The 1,306-nt window shown below is 42.1% G+C and overlaps 1 pseudogene and 1 gene segment (V, D, J or C); one reads left to right on the forward strand and one right to left on the reverse strand.

The window, feature by feature from the left end:
• Positions 1-741, reverse strand: part of LOC116692388 (Ig kappa-b4 chain C region-like) — an 11,288-nt gene extending 10,547 nt beyond the window's left edge. Inside the window, 1 exon segment of the C gene segment in view lies at positions 347-741. Coding sequence covers positions 407-667 — 261 coding nt within the window.
• LOC116692386 (immunoglobulin lambda-1 light chain-like) overlaps positions 1-1,306 on the forward strand; it is a 32,137-nt pseudogene that overhangs the window by 14,549 nt on the left and 16,282 nt on the right.

Genomic DNA, 1,306 nt, shown 5'->3' on the forward strand with positions numbered 1-1,306 from the left:
AGATGATTGGATGATGTATCATTGAAATGTTCTGACCATGAGTTTTGTTCCAAAGGTTTATTATTACAGACCTTGTTTTATATAATCCTAAAAGTCTTTCTGCAGTCATCAATAGAGAGCTGGCAACAGTTTTGTTCGATCAGTTTGTCCTCAGAAATTCAAAAAATCACTAACACACTTAAGAAAAGATGTACTGTAAAGAGACACTTTGATAATAACAAACATAAAGACTGATTTGATGAACACGTCTTTATTGTCTTTAAACACTGAATTAACATAGAAAGATTGCAACAAGCTGGTAAATATCGCTATTGAAAGATATCACGTTAAATACAGAGATAGTTGCAGAGAGCAGACTGAGATCAGTATCAGAGTGAAACCAGTAGCAGAGTCCCAGTGAGTCAGGTCAGGACTGGGAACACTGGTCTCTCCTCAGTGTCTCTGAGAGCGGAGTCTGTGAGCCCTGGGAGGCCTCACAGGTCACAGAGCCCACCTGCCCCCACTGGTCTGCAGGGAGCCTCAGGGTGCTGCTCCAGCTGTAGTGGCCGTCCTTCCCCAGCACCCCGGGGCTCCTGCTCTCCTCCCAGCTGCTGCTGCTGCTGCTGCCGCCGTCCACCTTCCAGGCCAGACTCCAGTCTGAGGGGAAGCCCTTGTTGGCCAGGCACATGAGCGTGGCCTTCCCCTTCAGCAGCTCCTCACTGGAGGGGGGCAGCACCGTCAGGGTGGGACGGGCATCACCTAGGAGACACAATCAGCTTAGAGGACAGACCACACAGCTGTCAATCAACCAGCAGACACTTGGACACCTTTCCTGGTGGTGAGGATTGGTTTTCTCCGTTTAAGGAGTTTCTGGTCAGATGGTTTTTTCTGCCCACAGTCCTCACTCACAAATGTTCACTTCCCTTTAAGAAGCCTCTCATGCATATCAGCACAGAGACAATCATCTACACAATGAGCTGAAATATATCAAACTATACTAGAAATAAAATTTCTAATCTTTCACAAATTCTGTAACCTTATCCATACATTACTTATTTAGAGTATTTAGTGAAATAAAAGATTTCAAACACAATTTGCAACACTATACGACATTATATTCATAGTGTGACATTAAAGACTAACATTAACAAACATTTTAAGTAAAGTTTAAGTTTGATGTTCATCATCATGTCATTTAAATTGAAATAAATGTGTATTGAAGCTGCTCTGATTTAGTCTCCATGATAAAGGAGGATGAATAAAAACATAAATACATTTCATCAATAAAACAACATATGTGTCTGCCTATCCAAAAATCAATACTTCA

This window comes from Etheostoma spectabile, chromosome 7, assembly GCF_008692095.1.
Source record: "Etheostoma spectabile isolate EspeVRDwgs_2016 chromosome 7, UIUC_Espe_1.0, whole genome shotgun sequence".
In the NCBI taxonomy this organism is placed as follows: Eukaryota; Metazoa; Chordata; class Actinopteri; order Perciformes; family Percidae; genus Etheostoma; species Etheostoma spectabile.